This window comes from Drosophila hydei, unplaced genomic scaffold, assembly GCF_003285905.1.
Source record: "Drosophila hydei strain 15085-1641.00,03,60 unplaced genomic scaffold, DhydRS2 tig00000001-arrow-pilon, whole genome shotgun sequence".
Taxonomy (NCBI): domain Eukaryota; kingdom Metazoa; phylum Arthropoda; class Insecta; order Diptera; family Drosophilidae; genus Drosophila; species Drosophila hydei.
In genome coordinates, this window is record NW_022045643.1 from 6319973 (window position 1) to 6341582 (window position 21610).

The 21610-nt window shown below is 37.9% G+C and overlaps 1 protein-coding gene across 8 annotated transcripts in view; it reads left to right on the forward strand.

Annotated features, from left to right (window-relative positions):
• Positions 1 to 5543: 5543 nt before the first annotated feature.
• The window catches only part of LOC111605731 (whirlin), a 38343-nt gene continuing 22276 nt past the window's right edge, over positions 5544 to 21610 (forward strand). For all 8 annotated transcript variants that reach the window (XM_023324431.2, XM_023324423.2, XM_023324426.2 and 5 more), the window contains exons 1-3: positions 5544 to 6664; positions 19272 to 20132; positions 20193 to 20331. In XM_023324431.2, the coding sequence (XP_023180199.2) occupies positions 19293 to 20132; positions 20193 to 20331 (979 nt within the window). In that variant the 5' untranslated portion in view covers positions 5544 to 6664; positions 19272 to 19292. The remainder of the gene's footprint in view (positions 6665 to 19271; positions 20133 to 20192; positions 20332 to 21610) is intronic.

Genomic DNA, 21610 nt, shown 5'->3' on the forward strand with positions numbered 1-21610 from the left:
AGAATGAGAAGGAAGCGGAGAAGAATGAAAATACGTAAGAGGAAGAGGATTAGGAGAATCAAATGGAGAAGACAAGATGCAAGAGAAAGAAGAGGATAAGGAATAAAGGAAAGAAAATGAGAGAGAGCAAGACAAAGGGGAGAAGGAGGAAGAGGTGGAGATGGAGATGGACGTGGAGGAGGATTCAATTTGATAAAGTATTGTTAACTTATGTCATTCATTGATCCATTACTCTATTGACCAACCCACTCAAATTAGATAGATAAAAGGCAGCTCAATATGTGCTGTAGACAGGCTCTCATAACATGCCCTAATCGCCGCAATAATTAATAATAATCAGATATTTTCCGTCGACTCTCGAGTAGCCTATCTATAGATTTTCCATTTAATCTGTTTATATTAGGCCTAACAAATATCTGGGCTTACGTTGAAGAGGGTTTTGTGCTCTGGTTTACCTGCGATACTATCAGCGCTGTCCACTGCCCGTTGCCAGAGCGGCGAACCCTTTCTAGAAAAGCTCTCAGCTAGCGAATGTGCGGGTTAACGGGTCAGCACATTCCATTAAATTTGTCAGGACATGAAAATAAATTACATTTTGAGTTTTCAACTTTTTGCTTTTAGCTTTTTGACTTTTTAGCCAACTTTCACCTACGCAGCGAATGAGGAGCTCAGAAAGTAAATCCCGACAGCTTGTCCCCTTTTTATACCCTGATCCCATTAAAAATGGGAAATCAGGGTATAATGGTTTTGTGCAAATGTATGTAACAGGCAGAAGGAGGCGTGGCAGACCCCATAAAGTATATATATTCTTGATCAGGACGACAAGCCGAGTCGATTGAGCCCTGTCCGTCTGTCTGTCTGTCCGTCTGTCCGTCTGTCCGTCTGTCCGTCTGTCCGTCTGTCCGTCTGTCCGTATGTGTGAACGCGTGGATCTCAGCATCTATAAGAGCTAGAGACTTGAAATTTTTTTTGTAGGTCCGTGTATAGCACGCGCAGGTCAAGTTTGTTTCAAATATTCGATAACTATTCGCATTTAATTGTTATCGAATAAAAACATTATTGAAATGCAGTAAATAAATTATATCTCGAACGTCTTAAGAGCTAGAGCCTCCAAATTTTGTATTTAGTGTTATGTATATTTTATGCAATTTTGATTTTTGTTGGATTTTGGATACCGGCTCCAAATTCCCCCAAATTCTTAGAATTTAAGTTTAGTTGGAACTAGGGCCATTATGTGAAGGCGTTTGCATCTCAACCAAGCCAATAGGATATGTAGATCATATGCTGAAAATTTCATTAAAATCCATTAAGTAAAACAGAAGTTATTAAACAAAACGTTTGGCCAATTTGCAAAAGCACATGTCAGCAGCGCCACGCGCACGCATTTTTCCTATGCGTGTGCACACATACATTCAAATGCGTGTATACTTTTCTATTCCAAGAATTGAAATTGCGATTGAATTGTGCTGAATTATTAGCTGCTACTTATGTTCAAATTTGCAACAGCTCGCGTAAGAAGGGCAGTGGCTGCGTTGGTAGAGGCACCTCTCGGATGCAGCTTGGTCCGGGTTCGAGACCAGAGGAGATGAAATGTTTTTTATTGTTTTATATTATTTATTTATTTTTTTTTTTTAGTTATGAAGTGGCGGTGTTGGTAGAGTTTGTGCACGTTGCGCAAATAATCCGGGTTCGAATCCTGGTCTCGCAATGTCGATTTTTATTTGTTTTCTTTTTTTTTTAATACTCGATACAAACTACGGAAAATATTACAAAACTCAAAGGACTGGGATCAGGGTATCTCCTAGTCGGGCACCCCGACTAGAGCTTTCTTACTTGTTTTCTGTGTGGATATATAATTTGGTTCACAGGAACTTTAATTAGATCACTTGAATGACAAACATAAATCTCTAGCCGCAATAATAAAAGCAGTCAAACAAATTGAGATTGAGAGCCCAAACCCAAAAGCCGTTGCGACGTGTGGGCGACTATGGGTGGGCTTGAAAAGCTCTCGAACAAAACTTTTACAAACTAGTGAAAAATGTTCAAGCCTTAAATGAAAATGGAAATGAGTCGAGCTGACGTCTCCATGGCAGCCAGCAGAGGAGCTGGCGTGCGAGGTGGGCGCTGCAGTGTGAGGCGCGACAAGTTGACAGCCAAGTGTGGGCAAATGCTAGTAGCGGTTAAAAAGCTCCGGGGTTAACAATGACGTCATAGCTGTCTATGTGTGTGCGTGTGTAAACTATTTTGGCGTACGCATTTCGTCATAAACGAGAATAATCAATAAGCCAGGCAGACAGAATGACGCAGCCAACGTGACATAATTCCAATACAGAGGCAGCAGCAGCCGCAGCAGCAGCAGCAGCAGCAGCAGCAGCAGCTACTGATAAGGCGAGGGTCAGGTCGTGTCGGGTTGGGTTCACGTTGGACCAGCGTCGTAAACAGGCCCCAAAACATGAAATTCAATTAGAAAACTTTTTGGCACGGCTAACAAGTACGTCGATGGTGCAGGCTCTGACGGCAGTGGAGCAGCGCGTTAGCCTTCAATCGGACCCCCACTCTTTTATAGCACGTGTACACTCGTCAACACCTTGGGGCCAACCTTCGTCCAGCCTAAGCCCGATATATATATATATATTTTTTTTTTTGTGCCTAATATGCTGCCCGCTGTGCCAGTGTGCGAAATGCAACAACGTGTCGTTCACACTCACACTCACACTTTCAACAAAGACACTCTCGCTCTCACTCTGTGACTGGCTGTCTCGCTCTCGCTTTTTGGGCGCAGCTTCCAATGGGGCGGCGTGCTGTGTGCCTACCTGGCGAACTTCATTTTGACTTTTTGCGCTGCTTTGCTTTGCCTTCGATATTCGCCTGGCTGTCAAAGCGTTTTTTGACGTTTCGCCATGTGTTGAGTTTAGCGCGTGGGAGAGACAGACAGAGAGAGAGTATGTGGAAGAGCGAGAGTGAAAGAGTATGGGCGAGAGAGTGTGTGCAAAGAGAGCGCGCACTGGGAGAGAGCTTTCACCACAGCTGATGTTTGCCTGGTTCGTTCGTTACCTGGCCTAGCGACTGCTTGCTTTTCGGACTATTGAGTGAGATTTGTGCAGGACGAAAAGTTTTGGGTGCGAGTGTGGGTGTGGTAGCTCCTTGTTATTGCTGCTGCTGCTGCTGTTTGGCTTGGCTCGGCTTGCGTGCTGTTTACTGTGTTAGCTTTTTATAGGGCACTAAAAAAAATAGTAGATCACCTTGATAAGCAATTAAACATGAGGCACTTTGTGCAGATAATGCATTTAGCCACTGTAAATGCTCCCTTGACAAACTAAAACTGGATCATGGCACTTACATTGATTATGAATATGCATTTTTCTTAACTTTTTATTTTATCAAATTTTTCTTATCAAATATTATTTAAAACAACAATTTAGTCCTTCTCTGTGATTCTCATAGCACTAAAAAATATGAAATACCATAAATTTACTTAAGGTAAAATAAATATAAAGAAGAACAAAATCTATTTGTGAGCTGTAATTAAGAAATAATATTTTAAGCCTTTCTTTGTAATTCTCATAATAACTTACTCTAATGAATTAAATGAAATCACTCAGATTCATTGAAAATATAGATATATTACATTTTAGTAAAACTAAATCCATTTTTGAATAATTTTCACAACAATTTATATAGCCTTTCTTTGTGATTCTCAAAATAATTCGTATTCAGTAATAAACAGATTTAGTAATAAATATGAATTGAAAAATATTTAAATAAATTAAAGATAGATAAAGAAATATTTTCTCTGTTGGTTATATTTAAAAAAGGTGGAGCCTTTCTCTGCAATTCTCATGATATAATTCTTTATATATAATAGAAATATGTTTTCTTTTCACATGTTAGTAAGTGAAACAGCGAATATTTTCTTTATTCAATATTCTATATTGCTCTCTTTCTATATATCTCCTTCTCTCCCTGCCTTACTCGTTATCTACATAGTGCTCTTTCCCTCTATACCTCTCTATGCCTACCTCTCTCTCCCGCTTACTATCTATCTATATAGCTCCCTCCTTTTTTAATCTCTCTATCTCTTTCTCCTTCGCTCTCTCCTTCTCTATGTCCTTCTCCTTCTCCGTTTCCTTCTCCCTCTCTCACTCTTACCTTTCCTATCTTTGTTAGTCACTTTCAATTATGTAGTCGAAGTAAATATTTGATCACTTGAGCTAAATATTTACTATTTACCAAAGTCAGCTTTTTTGCAGTGCACAATTATGACTACATTTGGCAGATACTATTTGGCGACTCTTCTATCGTTTCTGCTTCTGTTTTCATTATGAAAGTAACGAATGTAGCAAACGAAACGAAAACAATTACATGGAAAGAAATTGCTCTGGCAAAAGCACAGAGCAGGACAGGACAGGATAGGAAAGGACTTGCGTCTACGTCGACAGCCACAATAAAATAACAAAATCCAAACAACGCAAACTTTTGAGTGCAAATGCTAACAAAAACCAGAGACTGAAATTGTAACTGAGCCCGTGAAACGATTCCGAGACGGAGACCGAGGCAGAGACAGAGCTTTAATTTCTACTCGCCAGCCAGTCGCCACATTCCAAAGGGGTGACAGGGGGCGTGGGGAGGGGGAAGTCGGGTGCCTATTCGTGCCCGATTCGCTGGCCTGACAAAAGCCTACATTTTGGGGAAAAGCTCTGGCCCGACGAAGGCGACGACGACGACAAAGTTGGGCCCAAGTAGTCAGAGTAGTGGAGCCACACGGTTCAGACGGGGCGCTCCGCAGCAAACGCAGCTGAGACGCGCAAAAGAAAGCACAGAAAAAGCAGAAAAAAAGAAATAATAAAGAAAATTATTCAAATAAAAATTTTAAATTAAATTAAAATGTGTTTAAAACAAATGCAAAAAAAAAATAAAGTATAAAAAAAAGCAATTGTGTTTCCGAGCTAAATTCAGAGGCATGCAAAAATTATGTAGATACTTTATGAAGCCTGAAGCCATGTGCAGAGCACAAGCAACGGGAATGCCCAGCGGATTTCAATAAAACAGCAAAAGAAAACGAAACGAGAAACCAAAACCAAAACCAAAACCAAAACCATGATATGTGCACGAAAATCCAGTAAATGAAACAGTTTTTTGTAACCTTGAGTTAAAGGCAACAACTGCTTAGTCAATAACAACTCGAAGCACTCAAAATACCAACAAGAAAGTAGAAGAAATTAAAAAAACAACCACACGGCCGTACACCATGGCGTATGGGTAATATATGAATACGTATGGCACGACATATGCAGTAAATGTGCGAGGCAGCTGTGTTTAAATATTGCATTATGCACACACTGTGTGCCAAGTGTGTGTGCGTGTGCCACTGTGGCATGCCACTTGCCTCTGCCTCTGTCTCTGCGTGTGTGTGTGTGTGCGCGTGAGCTAGTTTGTCAATGTGTTTTTGTGAGAGATGGTGCCAAATGAAATATTAAACAAATTAATTCATATAAATGCTCAAACTTGTATTTATATGCCACCCAACAACAACAGCTACAGCAACAATAGCAGCAACAACAACAAGCAATAACAACTATAACAACTATAACAACAACAACAGCATGTTCGATGACGCATTCTAGAGTAGGGCAGAAGGTTAAATTACTACGGCAACAACGGCTACCGTCGAAATTCGCCACGTACAGCGATTCGGATTCGGAGTCCGAAAATATCAAAAGCGATACCAATACCGAATCGCAGCACGCAAGTTGGCGATTTATAGGCGTGCGACCAACTACAATAAGCATCTCCTGCTGCTGCCGCTACCCCTTCTCCTCTTTCTCCTCCTCTTCCACCTCCACCTTCTATTCAATAGCTCAACGAAGTTCACCACCCACAATAACAAAGAGGCCCAGCAATAGTTGTTGCTGTGGTGAATTTGGCAATAGACAACAATTCAATGTGCCTTGAGGCACAAGTGTGACCATCTAAAGCAAATAAATATCGTCAAGTATCGTTTAACTAAAACCAAAAAAAAAGGAAAGAAAAAAAACAGCAAAGAAAACAAAGAGAATCCCAAATTAGGCATTGAAAAAGAATTAAAAAATACTCAAACGTGCGTGTGAGCCGCTGAGAGCGAGAGAGCGTCGGGAGAGCGTGACGCGCTGAATTCACCACGATTTGTTTTCCTCTTCGTTGACGGGCAGCGTTCGAATAAAAAAACTTTCACTCTCGGCACAACGTGGCGGCGGGCGGTGCGAAAGCATCGAGCAGGAAGCGCATAAAGTGACACACAAACACACACACACACACTCACACAAATCACACACACACTGAACACTGAACACTGCACACTGAACATTGAACAGAGAACACAGATAGAAGCAAGTTGAAGAAAGCCCACAGTAACTAAACTAAACAACGACAATATCCGCAGCAGCAGCAGCAGCAAAACTTTTGCATGCCAGCAGCTGACTGCTGCAGGAAGCGTGCCACAGGACGGCAGGACAGCAGCAGAACGGACAGCAGAAGCCACTAAAGAAGCGGACAGTCCGGTACTGGCTGCTTGCCTGACTGCCTGTCACAGCCATTGAATAGGCCTCTTCAGCGCGAACACTGGCACAGGATACAGGCCGAGCACACACGCAACGCAATTTAAATGTATCCTTAGAATTTCAAACAGGTGAGCGACATTCATTGAGGAAGTAACAAAAAAACAAAAACCTACAAAATAGTTGTATATCTCTGAGTGCATGGGAAGTGAACCAAAAGACCAACCAGCAAAGAGTTTTTCTTTTCCATATTTCACGTTAGATAAATGAGTGCTTGACTATTGTGAATGGAAACTTTCTGACAATTCGTGTGACGGAAATGTTGCTGATTGTTGATTGCGATCAATTGATAACGTCTCGTGTCAGAATCAACTTTTTATATAGCAAGATAGATGAGCTCTGTTTAGTATGCTAGGGGGTCGGGAAGTCCAAAGACTATATGTGATATAAGTGAATTATATAGAGTAATATAAAGATATGTTTTATTCTATAAGGTATAGTCTGTGATATTAAGAATTAACTAATGAAAAATGCTGAACTAATTGGAATATATATCTGGGATGTACATTAATTATTATTTTAAAAAACTCATATTTATATTTTTTTTTATTTTTCTAGAATATTTTAATTATCATTTTTGAATTATTATTTTTTAAATAAAATTTTTTTATTATAATTGCTTCAAGAATATCAAGAATAATTTTGAAATTTGTCTAAAAATATGAGAGATATAAATAGGGAATTATTTAAGCGATGCTTTGATGGAAATTATACTTAAGGTTTGTTGATTAAATATATATAGAATATTTTTATTTTTAGAAATTTATTGTTGCTTACTAAAATCTTCTTTAAAAAAAAACTAAAATCTACTGTCATCGAAAAAAAAAACCGCTGGCTAAAAAGCTATAAACAACTGTGTTAATAGTGTTATAGACTTCATTAGCTCTCTTTCATATTCTCTGCAGTATTTTCTGGCAGGCCAAAGTCAGATTCTTAAGTTCCTTTAAAGCTATATTGTAGTTAGGAATTTGTCAGCAGGCAAATCAATTTTAGTTGCATGCTTAAGGTGAGGCGCTCTCTATATATGGTTAGGTTATTGAATCATTTATCATTCAGTGCTACCTGGCCATTATTTATGTTACGTTGTCAACACACGATGGAGAAGGCGACGAAGAGCTGGGGAGAGGTGTTTGGTTGATGGGTGAAAATTAATAATGTAACCGTTGCTCGACTCACATCGGCGCATAAGTAATAGTTATTTAATGAGTTTTTCGGTTGGAATTCTGGCCAAAAAGTTGTTTGGCGCCAGGACATTTAATTAAAATTTGCGCCTAATTAAACGTCAAAACGAGGCCTGTGCCGAGGCGAGGCGCGCTGTGGCGTGGCGAGGGGAGCTAACTAACAGGACATTGGTAGGCGCCGAGGGCGTATGAGTGATTTGCATTTATACTCATCAATAGCTGTTTGGCCATGTGTGCGTGTGCGTGCGTGTGTGTGCGTGTGTGTGCGTGTGTGTGCGTGTGTTTGCTGGCAAATTATCAGCGCCTATTTAGTAGCTCACATTGCAGTCTGTTTGCTTGTTTATTTTGTTTCCCCCTTCCTCACTCTCTGGCAGCTTGCCTTTAATTGAAAATGAAAATTGATTTCGAGTTGTGAGAATATTTTCCACGATTGCGTGCTAAACGTTAGACATGAGTCGCCATCTAGATACACATGTATTTGTGGCTCAGACTCAGTTGGCATTGCGTATTTTGCATTTCATTAAATGCGCCCTGGGGTATGCAATATATTTATGCATATTTCTTTCTTCTCTCACTTTAATTGTTGGTCGAGCTTCTAATTGCAACTTAGTCGAGGTCGCACGTAGCTTGCCTCTTCGGTGGGAGGTGCGCCAATTAGTGTGCAATTTATGCAACTGAAGATGTGCTTTAATTGCCGTCGCATTGCCGCACAATGGGCGTGGCTCGAGTGCCGCCAAGTGGACGATGAAGTGAAGTGCATATGATTCGTATTGAGTTAAGCTAGAAGAAAGAAATCGATATTGAGAGTGTATGAGAGTTGACGTTATATTTTGTTAGACCAGATAAAAAAAATTAATGTCTATGAATGAGATATAAACTGGAAGTTGACTGCTGGTATTCAGCTGCAGCAAAGCAGATTGTATTGATTTTTGGCTATGTTTAGAACTGAAAATTGTATTTCATTGACTGTTGGCATTATAGAAAAGTTTACTATATAGAACTTTCTTTTAAGAAAACTTTTGCCTTGTCAGATAATATTTATTTGTCAGCTAAATTTATATAATAAGCTTTCTTAAGACCAAATTAGAAACCAACTCTCGATTATATTATTATTATTAGTTTTAAGTTTCCTTTTAAAAACTCTCATATCAAAATATTACAAATTTATTGTTTATATAGTTTATAGTAAAACTGTTTAGTATTTTTACAATGAAAGTTTCGTATATTTACTATCAAAGTTTAGTATTTTTACCATGCAAGCTTAGTATATTTACTGTTAAAGCTTAGTATTTTTTCTCATCAAAATTCAATGTCAAAAATTTTTTTGTATTAATATTCAATTTATTTAATTTTTTTATAGCTATTTTTGAAGTTAATGCTTCTTTTATTGTCTCTATTTTTAGGTTTTTATTTATATATAATTTATATATTAACTTTTCAGTAATGTTTTTTGTCTGTATTTTTCCATTATTTTTAGTAGTTTCATAGTTATTTATTAGCATATTTGAAACTTGTTTCTAAAGTATTTTTCGTATTATTTATTGCCTGCACTTTCTGTGTTTTTTATAGTAGTTGTTGGGCTTAGCGGCCAGCTACGACCAGCACCCTAGTTAAAGAGCGGGAGTTGGCTTAATAGATTTATGTTGTCAAGAGATGGTGGTCGTACGGCCCGTTTCTCTGCCTCTTCTTGTGCAGGTTTATTATTTCTCTCAACGAAAGATCACAGAACAAATTGATTAAAAATAAAAATGAAATAAAATATTGTTTAACTAACTAGTTTTGATGCCTAAATGGATGTCTTCTATGCCTTACTTACCTAGAAATTGAGTCTTTCGGTTTACTTCTAGCGACACACAAGAAATTTCCTATAAAGAATAACTTTCTAACTAGCAGATAGTTTGATCCAGACATATTGCTTATTCTTAGTAAAGAGTCGACCAAAAAAGCTCTAAATGTGCTTCAAGGTCGATAATTGTTTGGGTGCTCAATTATAGCAATTGATGAAAAGTGGTTATAGAGGGAAAGGCGCAGTAAACCACGAAATAATGCAAAATCAATACAGAGAAAAGAAAAGGAACTAGAAAACAAGTGAATTGCAGAAAGCACAATTTGACATCGGATAATAAACAAAGTAATAATCGTTTAGTTGCGTGGCAGGACTCGTAAGGCTGGCAGGACTCGCTGGATAATACAATAATAAGCCCGCAATTAGTGTCATTGATAGATGCGATGCGATAAAGCCGCCAAACAGCTGAGACCCAAAGCATTTGCATTGTCAAAAAATTTAAGCACAAAGGATGTGCTGGTAGGCAAAAGGATAAGCGATTCGACTCGACTCGGGCTACATTAAGTACAAGTTCTTTACTAAATGCCAGCTCCCCTCCACTCTCTCTCTCTCTCTATGTTAGCATGTCCTTTTTTTGCTGTTCTTGTCTGATTGAAAAAGTTGTTTGGGAGCGAAGGGCAAATCGCAATTTCAATTTTAATATTTCCATTCGCCTATGCGCTTTACAGCTCTGAATGGAAAACTACTGCGAATCGTTTCATTTTTCTTTTCTCTACATACATGTGTATGTGTGTGTGCTCGAGTGTGTGTGTGTGTGTGTGTGTATTTCCACTTTTGTTCATTTGCCACATTCCCATTTCGCATTCAGAGTTACAGTTTCAATGGCATCGCCAAGGCTGAGTGCCTGAGCTGCCGAGAACTTTCCTAATACAAGATGCTTAAAGGACGAACACAAATGATGTTGTAAGGCGAGCCAGCCTCCGCGCGCTCCCTCCGCTCGGCGCGAGTCCTTGTCCACAGTAACTAAAGTCTTAAGTGAATTAAGAGCCAAACTTGTAACATTTTCTTTACCTCGTTATTTTGCGCCCTCTTTCGCTCTCTCACTCTCTGGCAGGCAGGCAGATCTCAAGGCTTTGGCACTTAATGAGCGACCCTTTCGCGTGTGAAGTGTTCGAGCTACGTAAATAAAAACGGATTAGTTTTGCGGCAACTGCTTCCCGTAAATATCTATTAATGCTTTGCTTTTTTCTCTCTCCCTCTGCCATGCGCTCACCTGTGTCAGTTTTTGTTTTGGCTTCCGCTGCCTCTTTCCGGACTGCCTTCAAAGTTCAGGCTCATTTAATAAAACAAGATTGATTGTTATGGCCCGGCCGAGTGAACAATCTAGCCGCAGGCCTCGACAGCTCAAGGCAGGCCAACAACTGTTTCGTGTGTTGGCCAGTGTAGAGCTCTGTGTAGATGATGCAGCACGGCTCATATTGAACATAAATTCTCGATGTGTGTGTGTGTGTGTCATGTGTGTATAGAAATTAAAGATAACATAATTTGCCCTGCAAATAACATTAGTTATATAACGAAATAAAAGTAGATCTTAATAAACAAAATAATTGACAAACGAAGAAAATTTAGTTTATTATATTATATATTACATATGGACAGATGAACGGACAACAAGATGTATAATAAATTAATATCAAATATTTTATTTTCTCGTCTTGAACGAGCAGCAGATTCTATGTAGTAAATGCATATAAATTCATTAATTTGTATATATAATAATAATTTACTATTTATATATTTATTTTTTATTTATTTATATTTAATTTATTTTAAAAAAATATAGATTTATATACAACGTAATTTTATATTTATATATATTTTTTATATTTTTTATATTTATTTGTAAATCAATTTCTTTTACTCATATATTTATATATATTTTTTATATTTTTATATCTACTAAATTGTTAGCTAGATAAAATATATATCAAATAAGTGCATAAAGATTGAAGGCAATAGCTTTGTAAATAGATTTTATCTTCTTCCGTTAGTTTTTCCCATTTGTCTGTGGAGCTTTCTGCTTGCCAAACGGAATTAAAACTCTTCTTGGAAAAGGCTGCAGGCCATATTTCTAGTGCTGCGTGACGTCCTTTATTGTTTATTATTTTATATCAGCTCTTACTCTATCGCTGTCTCTTTATCTGTCCCTGTCTTTGTCGTATATATTTAAATAGCTCCAAGCCTTAGCTTTGTTTGAGTCAAGCAAAGCGATTAATATATTCATAAAACCATTGAACTGTTATAGACTTTGAAAGCGTAATTGAGATTTATTTGCTAATAGTTGGGCTCAACTATTTTGCATCAAATAGCAATTTGGGCAAAATATGTGAAAGGATATTAAAAAAAGCGAACTCTGTCTATATATAAAATACAATTTCATATTATGCTATCGAATTTTTGAGGCAGCCACGTAAAATATTGCACCTGAGGCAGGCAGCAGAAATATATTTATAAAAATTCTATAACCTTTTATATATATATAGAGCGCTCTCTCTATATATATATATATATATATATATATATATTCGTTTACTAGGAACAGACACGTGAGCAACTGCCTTGTTCCATAATTTGTGGACAAAAAACAAGAGATAGAGCCAGAGGCAGAGTGGATTTGAGTGTATTTGTTTCTGGTGCCTGGCGTAGGCTGGAGCTCTTGTACTCTCAGACATTGTACACACTCCATAGTTGTCTATCGTCTGCGGCTTGAGTGCGCGTCTCGCTAACCTGCACTCACGAGTTGTTAAACTAACTTTCGTGACTGGACATGTGTTTAACTCTGTGTGTGCGTGTGTATGTGTCTGTGTCTTGGCACAACTTGGCACACGCTGGCAACGTACATAGCCAAGGCTTCCCCTCGCTGGCAAATGTGTAGTTCCATTTGCCTTTTACATTTCCACATTTCCTACTTGGCTTGTTTGCGTGTCTGCGCATAGATGGAAGACTGAAGACACGAGGACAGAGGACAGCGAAGAGAGGACGACCTACTCCGTGGAATGCCGCTTTGCATATTTATTTTATTTGATTTGGTTTTCCTTTTTGCCTTTTAAAACTCCTCTATATATCTTTCGCTTATATAACACGACGTGTGATTAAAAATTCGTAACTTAGCTGTTGCTTTTACCTTTTTTGTTTGACTTCTTGCAGCTGCGCTAAATTCAGTTTTGTGACTTTTTTTCTGGCTGGAAACATCGTTTTCTTTGTGTGTGACAGGCTTTTTATTATTTAGCTTTGAAGGCGCTAGCATGTCAGGCAGCCAGTTGGACGACTGTCCCGCTTTTTCGAGCGTGCTGCGTCTTTTGTTGTTGTTGTTGTTGTTGTTGCTGCTTGTGCTTCATTAATATTTAATTAAAAAATCAATAGTTGACATGTAAGTCAGCGACGTTTCGTGGCTGCTTCGCTGCTGTTGTTGCTGTTGTTGTACTTTGCTTTTCAAATACCTTTTCTGTCCTAACTTATGCATATGCATGGCGCATATCTTATTACAACAGATTTTCTTTTCCTTGCCGCTTGCCGCCTGCCACCTACGTGACGTTCCACTTTTAAGTCCCACGAACACATGACACATTTTCCTTTTTCTTTTCTATTTTCCGTTTTTTTTTTCGTTTTTCTTGAAAGAAAATTGAATAAGACATATAGCGAACTGTGTTGCATATTTATCAGCAGCTGCTCCCGGAAAGCGGACGGCGGCAAGGCGCGTGTGTGTCCATTCAATATGCAAGGCAGACATGTCCGAGCACCTTTTAATTAACGCCAAATTTACATAGCTCTGGGCTGTATTAAAGAATCATGAGGTTTTCTTTGTGTAGCCTTAAGTCTAGCAGCTGTTCTTAGCCGGGTTTGCGCGGCTCAGGCATGAGACATGAGAAAAGTGCAAATTTATGTAGAAGCTATAAAATGCAAAGACCAAGAGCAGGCACTGCTGGGGCGCCCTCTGTTGGCCTGATTGGGCACCTCATATCTCTTATATTTGCCTTTTTGCAATTTTTGGCTGGATTTCGCAAAGCCCTCGTGAGTCGTTGACTTACTTGGACCATTCAAATGTTTAATTTGGACTTTATATTCTCTTGCTACTGAATGTTTTTTAAAGTTTTTACTTATATATATATATTTATAAAGGATATTTAATCTTTAAGAAACTATTGCTTAGTTAAGCTTTACCCATTTACACAGTCAAAAATCATTCACATAAAAATTTTTAGAGCTTACATTATATAATAGTGTTTATTTTTATTAATTTATTAAGTCTTATTTATTATTATTATTATTAAGCTTATTTATTATTAAAAAAATACAAAATAAATACGTTAAGATTTTTCTGTCCTCATCTCCAAGTTCTGTAATAGAATGCTCTAGAATTCTTTACATCTCGTATAATACGTTTGAGTATTTTCTGGAATTTTTCTTCTCCACTTCCTCCCTAAGCTCTTGAGTTAACTGTATACATTTTGGAGCTCTCTAAGAATCCTTGTTCAAGAGTCTCCTTGGATTTCTCGAACTTCTAAAGTTAGAACTTGGGCTAAATATTCCAAAGCTTTGATAATTATTAGACAATATTTGCACTCCAAGTTCCTCATCTTCATATATAAATATAAAGTTCTATTGACGCTCATCTGCTGTTGACGAATGAAAAACTGTCACGTGCTTTGAGCTGTCTAACCCACGTTGAGGGCGACTGTCATTATTTGAAGAGACAACTATGATCCAAACAAGGCACGTGCAGTTGTACAACATTTTGTTATTATTTTTAGCAGTTTATCGCACACACACACATACATTCCTCACTCTCTCTCTCTTTCTCTCTCTGTCTCTCAGGCATACACACATTACTCGTACTTCAGAGTTCGGCTGGCTTAAATAGCCAACGGCTCTTGTGCAGGTAATTGAGCTTTAACATGCTCAAAGCTTATTAATACATGTAAAAGGGTCTTTATGTATGTGTGTGTGTGCGTGAGTGTGCGTGCGTGTGTATCTGTATGAAGTTTATGAAGCTTTGTTTTGTTTTGGCCAGCGTTTATTTGTGTTCAATGCTGTCGCTGCTCTTCTGCCCAGTTGAGTTTTATTTATGTGACATAATTATCCCAGTAGACGTAGGGACGTAGGCTGACAGCGTAAATCCATCCGATAATCGTTCCCATGAAACGGCCAGCTTATACACACATATATGTATAACAGTCTCCATTATATTTATGGCAAAATATTTGGGTTAAGAACAAGCGATAGCCTACTTTTGGTCGTAAATGTAATGAATAGCCATTATATGTGTTATACTACAATGTATTATGCTTAAATCTGTTATATAATTTGTCAATTTTGTTTTATAAATATCTGTTATATATATTATTCTATTATATACTACTGACTTAAAGTATTTTCGTTTAACTTATACTTAGTTATACACTATTCTGTTATATGCTTTTCTGTTATATATTAAAGTGTTACATAAACATGTCTTCATTTACTAATTTGAAATTTATACATTATTTACTGTTATATGTTATACTGTTATATATTATTCGATTATGCTATTATATCGCTCTGCTTAGCTTATATATAGTATTCGCTTATATATTGTTCAGCTATATATATTCCTGTTGATGTGTTATACCATTTGTATTCATATTTCATATCTACTTTAGACTGTTATATTATATTATTTTGTTATATATTATTCTCTTTTCTATATTAACATCTCATATGTATTTGCTATATTTGTATATACCAACTATACTGTTATATACTATTCTGTTATACACATCTTTCGTGTAATTTTGTTATATATATTATATATATCTTATAATTCTCATTCGTAATGACTTGTGTTGTTTGGCTTATGGAAATCTCTCAGATCTTTAAGATTTATTGACATCAAGCGGAAATGGGCACACATACAGACACACGCGCTAACACACACACACACACGCCCCACAAATCATTTATGCGAACACACAAGCTTACTCGTGTACAGGTAGATGGATGTATGGCTGGGCTCTGCCTTTTTTTTACGCGCAATTAACCCAGTTACAAGTTCGACATGCCGCAAAGCAAACTCAGCGACTCACTCACACACACACACACACCTACACACACACACACACACATCCTGCATTTATCATAATTACTTCCCTGAATATTTGTGCACAGCCCTGCCAAAAAATAATGCTAAAAAAGTTGATGAAGGCCCACGCTCACACACACCTGCCCACACACACACCTCCTCAAAAAGGCGACAATTTAAATGTAAAAAAAAGAGTGAGAGGAAAGCTCGCGCTGACTGCTTAATGTTTTAATATGCCTTCAGCAACTATTAAGAGGATTTCGCATTAAGTGCCAGGCACATATCAAGACATCAATTATTTATAAATAAAAGCGCAGCCCACTTACGCACAAAGCATTTTATAGCATACTTCTGAGGGCCAAGGCACAAAGCCAAAACCACAACAGCAACAACAACAATATAATTGCGCTTGCAAATTGTCAACAAAAACAACAACTGAGATAAGACGAGAGAGAAAATAAATAAATAAAGCTACGACAGATAAAACTAGCCAAACAAACAAACAAAGAACATGGCGACAGACAGATGCAAATGCAAATCCAGAAGCTAGGTCACAAAATATGAAAATTACGAAATTTAGATGCGCTTTAAAATTTAGCAGATGGAGTTGCTAAACAGAGATATCAGTTATGTTCCATGTGTTGGATAGCTAAGATCTTTATTGAGTAACCCAGTGAAGACTTTGGAGAAGTGGAAATTTTATGTTTCATATAATAATTAATACATAAAATACATATATCATATATGATATATAAATGTAACTTGAACATTGCCTAAAAGACTTTTTTATATATAAAAAACTTGATAATTTTATAATGGTTATAAATAATTATAATGACTTGAAAAATAGAAGAGAACTTTTGCTTTCAATATATTATTTTTTCTTGATATAGACACAACTTTTTGTATATTAAAAATTGCTCGATTTTATAAGTACATAAATGTTGTTCATAGAAGAAATTTTATTAATTAATTAATTAAATTAATTCTGAATGACTAACCCGCTTCTACAGATAAATATACTTTATAAATATATAAAAATTAGGAAAGGCAAAGATGTTTAAGAATATAGAAAAGACAGTAAATACACCTACTAGATTGTCATGCATAAATACCATCGCTGGCTCTAGCACAACTAGTACTCAAAGTGCATATACCCCTTCGTAAGAGCATACAGATTTGAAGTAAAGAAATATGCATAAATATGAGAGTTATGTGCGCTTCTAAATATGTATGCATGTTAGTTGGTATTTGTATTTGAACAACAGTTACTTTTCAAATCAAACAAAACCAGGAGGCCATTGACAATGCCAACGTAGGCGAGCACAGTGGAGCCAGCGATTGATTGACGAGACTTTGGGGCAACTTAAACAATTTGCTCAAATGATTAATTGACTATCGGCAGTCAGGTCGTTATTATGTGCGCTTATCGATTGCTAATCGATAATTGTATATTAATTGAATTCGTCTGTTTTTGCGACACTGTGCGAGTGCCAAGAGGAACGAATTCCAAAAAAAGACGGAGAACAAAAATGTCACATTGCGCACATGAAAAATGTCCTTGGGACAGCGCCAAACGCCAGTCAGCGGTGAGTGTGTGTGAGTGACTGTGTGAGTGAGAGTGTGAGTGACTGTGTGTGTGTGCGTGTGCTCATTGTTGTTGGCTTTGCAAAGCAAGGTCATGAGTAAATACGCTGGAGCCTGCTGCTGTTTATTCTACAACAAAGCCCGGCCAAGCACAAGTAAAAAGGGACACACGCTCGCAATTTATTGTCGAATATATGTATTTATAAGGGTATCTAGTTGATGTTTCTTATTGATACAAATGCACATATGAATTTATAAAATATGCACACACACACGTACTCAGAGCGACATATGGAGCGTTTGCTTGCCAATTTGCTGTGGAAATACATTTGCAAATGCAAATGTATGTCCGTTTATCAAAAGGCACATTATTGAGTGCTTGTTAGAGCTGAGCACGAACAGCTGATATATATATATATATATATATATATATATATAAATATAAATTTCTATGTTTATGCATAAAGCTCTTGGCTTTAAATATAATTATCCAGAGTGTGAACCACTTTATAATGTGAAACTTCTACAATTTTGCCTTAATTGAGCATAATTTGATTAGCAAATTATTTTTGTTTTAGTTCAGACTTAGTGCAGCATATTGTTAATGCTTTTATGAGGTAATAAATTAAAACTAATATGAAATAATTTTAAAAATTAAATAGCTTTGGTAGTGAAATATATAAGTAATGACTTGTATTAAATTTATTATTTATGTTTTAGATATGAATTAGGAAATATTTTACTTGTTTTTATATTTTAAATTGAAAGCTTTTAGCTGAAAATTAAAATAAAGAGCAAATATGTAAAAAATTTAGTTTACCTATTTACGGTTTATTTTTAATGTAAATAAATTTCATATGATATTTAGAATGTTATTTTAAAATAGAAGTCTTAAAACATAAAAGAAATAAAACTATTTATCTGCATAACATTTTTAAATAATAACAAATTAAATTAAATGAAAATGTTTATTAATTTTATTTGAAGTTTGTATTTTTGTAAAATTTATATTTTTGATATTTTTATAATTTTATATTTTTTATATTTTGAAAAAATATAAATATACGAAAATTTCGTAATGTTTTTTTTTAATAATAATAAAATATTTTGAAATATTTTTACAATTTTATAGTTTTTATATTTTTGTAAAATATTAATATTATTAAATAATAAATCAGTTTGCATCTCTTTACAAATTTATATAAATTAATTTATAAATATATATAGGGTATTATCTGTCTGTCTGTTTTGAACATATATAATTTATAACTTTTAGTTAAGCTTACAAAAATCGTATGTAAAGCAATTTCATATTTTTAAATTTTAGCTAATAGCAAAAGTTTGCTTTGCGGTATAGCTATAATATGGCACGCGCTTATCCTATTTGCATGAGCTTACACAGCACAAGCTATATACCCTGTAATTCACATTTAACATTTAAAAATAACTATGTAAGCACACACTGTAAGCGGATTTAGCACAATTTCCTCATGCGAATGCTGGACTAAGTGAGAGCCAAAGTGAACAGCGCAATTTTCGTCAACGAATTAATGAGCTTTCCTTTCCGCTCTCAAAATGGGGCTAAAAGTGTGTGTGTGGAGGGGAGGGAGGGAGTGGGAAGGGTAGCTTGTCCCAACTTTAGCATATGCACATGAATAATGCAGCCGGGTTTGTAGGTTCTGCTATTGATTTCGAAACAAAAATCGCATACGCGGCGTATGCGAGCAAACAAAGGAACGCAGCCAACAAATGGGCCATAGTTGTGCGAGTGTCTCTGGGTGTGTGTGTGAGTGTGTGTGAAAACATATGACTCTAGAGATTAAGCCATTGTTTGTAATGGGAGCCGCAGCTAGCGCGTGGCTGAGCTGCGGCTTAACGATTGCGAATGTAAACAAAAGTTGATGGGGAAACGAGTGCTAAGAGGGGCATAGTGGATAGCCTATTTTCAGTTGCTTAACTATGAACTAACCATGGGCGCACATACTCATATGCTATTCATATTGCAGCACCAGCACCCCAACAGTGTAATGCGACTTGGGGGTAGTGGTATACCATACGACGGTGACCCCCTGACAATGAGCGCAGCTGGCAATGACTATGCCGAATTATGCGATCTTGGACCATCACGTTGGAGTGCACGCGCCTATGGATATCATGCAACACAAGCAGCGAATGCATCCGGCCTTGGAATTGGCGGCATTGGTGTACCGGGCGCCACACAATCATCATCGAGCGTGCCGACTGGCGGCTCATCGGGCCTCAGCGCTCATCATCTGCGGAGCAGCGCAGCGCAGCCAAACAGTTACGAGGCGGAGGACATTGGTCTGGCCTTTGGCATGATCAGTCCGCCGCCAGGCAGCGCCGGACACGCGGCCCATTACGGCCCCGGCGCCGGCTCACGGGTGGGCAACAGCACCAGTTCGCTGCGTGCCGGAGGCGGCGGAGCCGGCAGTGGGGGTCGCTCCGGCCTCTACTATTCGCCGCCGGGCACATCCTATACGATCATTGAGCGTCCCCATTCGCCGCACTACTACTACAATTCGGCAGGTGTGCCGACCAAGGGCGGTTCGCTGCCAGGTCGCGGCTCAGCGTATCTCAGCTCCTCACCATCCAGTCACATGGCCGCCGGCACCGCCGGCACGCTGCCCACGTCGACAGCGGCGAGCGGCCGCCACTCGGCCTCGGCCATGGGCAATGGCAACAAGAAGCGGCCCATTTCGCCGGAGCAGGTGCTGCGCATGTTCGGTGCCACGCAGTCGTCTTCAGTTCCTACGAGTAGCTATCACTACAGCAACGGCGGCACCCGGGATCGGGATCGCACTGGGCGACGCAGCCCGGCCAGCAGTCCGCCCTCAACAACGCATCAGGTGAGTTGGCATCTGCAAATGCATTAGACACCATCTAAATGTTATTTTTACTGCTGACAGATCTATCGGGATCGCGAACGAGATCGAGATCGCAGTGTGCCCAACATACATGAACTTACGACGCGCACTGTTTCCATGTCGCGTGATCAGCAAGTCGATCACGGCTTCGGCATTTGCGTTAAAGGAGGCAAAGACTCAGGTAAGCTCGACTAGAACTTAAGAGCTGTAAGATCTAGAGTTCTTCTTCTTAATATACAAATCTCTATGAATGCAGAATTTCTGTGCCTAACTAAGCTTTAAGCATTCTATTCTTAATCTATCTACTGCAAGGCACATTTCAAAAGAAATATACAAAAGTAAAGGAAAACTTCTTGCTCTATGCCATGAACACTCACAGCTGCTTCCCATTCGCATACACACACACATATATACACATATATACACATATATACGTATGTATGTATCTTGGCAGAATGTTTATTTGTGGAGTAACTCCTTGACGTTTGCCATGTTACGCCCAGTCGATTCGAAGTTCAATTGCTTGTCTCTCACGTGTGCGACGATGTGTAGAACCTCAATTGGACTGGCTCTTTAGACCATTTCATGCAATTTAATTTTCAATTCGATTCCATTGTCTGTCGGTCTCTTGCACCTTTCTTTTTTCCTCTTTTTCGTGTACATTCGATTTAGTGTTATAAAACGGCAGCAGCTTTGACATTTCCAAGCGCATTTTGCACCTGGCTACCTCTCGCTGTCCATGACTCTGTCTCTGTCTCTGTCGCTATCTCTATGTCTATCTCTGTTTCAGTCTCTGTCTCCTGCCACGCGCTCCTCCATTCACTGTGGGGTTTTATTTATTTTTAGCTTACAACGTGCGACGGCTTTAAAATCGATAAAAAAAGAATCTATTTAAGTCGTGCGGCCGCGTATGCAGGAAGGTTCCATCTATCAATTCCACCTAAACGTGGAACTCGCGCAGTTTACTTTCCTTCAGCTCGCTTTTTCGGCACATATGGCTGCAATGCTCTTACCTACACAGAAACACACACTCGCGCTCATTCATGCTTAATGAAAAAGGCTTACAAAAAAAAAAAAAAACAAAGACATAAAAAGAAAGTTCAAATGTCCAAGGCGTAACTGTCCAGATACCCTATTTTCAGCCAGCTGCTGTTAAAATACAGATGAAAGCTCAGCTGTTTGGAAGTTTTCTTTTAGGCATCGATACTTTAAAGTGTATTTGATACTATTGTGTAGGATACAAATTGGAGATACAGCTTAGAGCTCTTGTGTATTCATATAGGTATATCGATCTTCATAAAATTGTTTACTTTAACTCTATAACACAAAGTATCGATTACTTACGCTTATTATTGTTGTTATAAATATAGCTGGAGAATTAGAATAACTGGATAAGCTATAGTGGAGTATGTACTATAGATTCTTTTTATACAAAGTTATCGATAACTTCTGCTAAAGAT